The 2,355-nt window shown below is 42.3% G+C and overlaps 1 protein-coding gene across 1 annotated transcript; it reads right to left on the reverse strand.

Moving 5' to 3' along the window:
• Window positions 1-282: 282 nt before the first annotated feature.
• LOC107569493 (uncharacterized mitochondrial protein AtMg00860-like) lies at window positions 283-813 on the reverse strand. The gene has a single exon (XM_016255601.1). It carries the CDS (start codon window positions 811-813, stop codon window positions 283-285), a length of 531 nt encoding a protein of 176 aa, XP_016111087.1.
• Window positions 814-2,355: the final 1,542 nt, after the last annotated feature.

A 2,355-nucleotide genomic window follows, 5' to 3' on the forward strand; every position in this document is an offset into this window, starting at 1 on the left:
ATAATGGATTCTGGGTCCTCACTGACTTCCTCCGGAGCATGTAGGCGAGAGAGGGCATCTGCTTTCACATTCTTAGGGCCAGGACGATAGGAAATGGTGAAATTAAACCTAGTGAAGAAGAGAGCCCATCTTGCCTCGCGAGGATTGAGTCTCTTGGCATCTCGTAAATACTGCAAGTTCTTATGGTCAGTGAGGACGCAGAATGGGTGATGTGCTCCCTCCAACCAATGCCTCCATTCCTCTATGGCTAGCTTGATAGCCAGGAGCTCCCTGTTGCCGATGTCATAATTCCTCTCCGCCGGTATTGAGTTTGCGTGAGAAAGCACATGGATGGAGTTTGGCTGGTGTCCCCTGCTGCTGAGAATGTATGCCTCTGACTCCTCTAGTGGAAGCGGCTACCTCAACCACAAATGGTTTATTGGGGTCTGGATGGATGAGGAGCGGGGCAGAAGTGAAGGCTTTCCTAAGTGCTTCAAATGCCTCCATGGCAGCTGGTGTCCAGGACAGAGATTTGGGCTTATTTTGGAGCATGTTAGTGAGTGGACTGGTTATGGAGCTGTAGTGGTAGATGAATCTTCTATAGAAGTTTGCGAATCCCAGGAAACGTTGAAGTTCCTTGACGGTGGTTGGAACTGGCCAGTTTTGGAAGGCCTCAACCTTCCCCTTGTCCATCTGAATACCACCATCATCGATGACATAGCCAAGGAACCGTACCGAGGACTGATGGAAGGAACACTTCTCGGCTTTGAGGAACAGATGGAATTCTCTCCGGCGCTCTAGGACCACTGCAACGCGGTGGCGATGTTTGACCATGCTCTGGGAGTAGATTAGAATGTCATCTATGTAGACGAGGACGGACCTGGGCAGATACTCCCGGAGTACCTCGTGTATAAAATCCTGGAATACGGAGGGGGGGCGGGGAATCCACAGAGCAGATGATGGGAACGGACTAGAGAATGGAACACAGGAGAACACACTGGAGGAAACACAGGAGGTAAGTATCACAGGCAGGTAAAGTCTTTCTAAGTATCTAGTAAGGATATCAGAGAGAGAGAGTCCACTTCGATGAAACGACACTGGAGTGAAGTGAGGTGTGTGCTTTTGTATGAGAGCTGAGGGTGATTGTTGATCCGTGACAGGTGCGTGTGATTAGAACTCAGGTGATGGTGTTCGCTGTGATTGGGAGGTGATTGAGCCTGGCCCATCTGTGACAAAGACAAGTAAACAGTCCCAAATGACAAAAATATAGACCTACTTGAAACACTTAAAGCACTGAATAAGAAATTATATTGTATAAAATACATGTACAAATAAACTGAATAGTCTTAACTGTATAAATTCAATATACAATAATTCTTATTTGTTTTACAAAAATGATTCAGTCAAGGACAGTGAGTGTCCTGTGTTTGAACATCATTGACATAAATTTAAACAGCAGCTAAATTAGGCTGCTTTAGAGGAATAGCTCACTCACAAATTAAAGGTATGTTGTTGTTCTAAACCTGTATGAGTTTCCTTCTGCTGTTGAATGTGAAAGTATATATTTGGAACAATACTGGTAACCCAACAGTTGCTGGGCCCCCATGACTTCCATAGTATGAAAAATAAAATACAATACGGGGGGGCAGAAACTTTCTAGTTACAAACATTCTTCAAAATATCTTCTTTTATGTTGAGGACAACAAAGAAATTCATACAGGTTTAGAACAACTTGAGGCTGAATAAATGATGACAGTATTTAAATTTTTGGGTGAACTATCCCTTTAAAATCTCATCATATTAGGATCTCATATAGCCTACTACTACACATGCTTTATATTTAACTATTAACGTTCGTTTAAAACACAAATGACTGTGTTGATGAGGAGACATTTTGACACATTACTGTGCATTTGAACGTTTAAGCACAAGGCGCGAAAAATAACTAAAGTTTAGTCTGGCGCTGTACGAGCAAGTATGCGTGCCACGCGAATCAGGCCGTAACCATCTTAATGCGGGCATTTGCCAAAATGAATTCTGCCCCACTGCTTAATAATCCGTGTATCATTCGATCATTCGTTTTTTGATATAATACTGAAAGTAGAAAAATGAGAAAACGGCTCCTTTTTCGTATTTTTGTTTTTTTCCAAAACACGAAAAATTTGAATTCAGCTTAAATTTTCGTTTTTCATTCTTTGGTGGAAAAATTAATAAACAGCTTGAATATTCGATTTCTACACATGGGTGGGAATTAAACATCCCTTTCTGCTTATTGGTCAGCCGAAGATCAAACCATGCCATCATCAGTTCTTCTGCAGTATCACACATCAGAATAATAGTCCTCCACTGCTGTAGTTGTATGGATTCTTAACGCAT

Source organism: Sinocyclocheilus grahami, unplaced genomic scaffold (assembly GCF_001515645.1).
Source record: "Sinocyclocheilus grahami isolate Dianchi unplaced genomic scaffold, SAMN03320097.WGS_v1.1 scaffold1351.1, whole genome shotgun sequence".
Classification (NCBI taxonomy): domain Eukaryota; kingdom Metazoa; phylum Chordata; class Actinopteri; order Cypriniformes; family Cyprinidae; genus Sinocyclocheilus; species Sinocyclocheilus grahami.

Coding starts and splice junctions, on each gene's coding strand:
- LOC107569493 (XM_016255601.1), bottom strand. CDS start 813: ATGGTCAAACATCGCCACCGCGTTGCAGTGGTCCTAGAGCGCCGGAGA.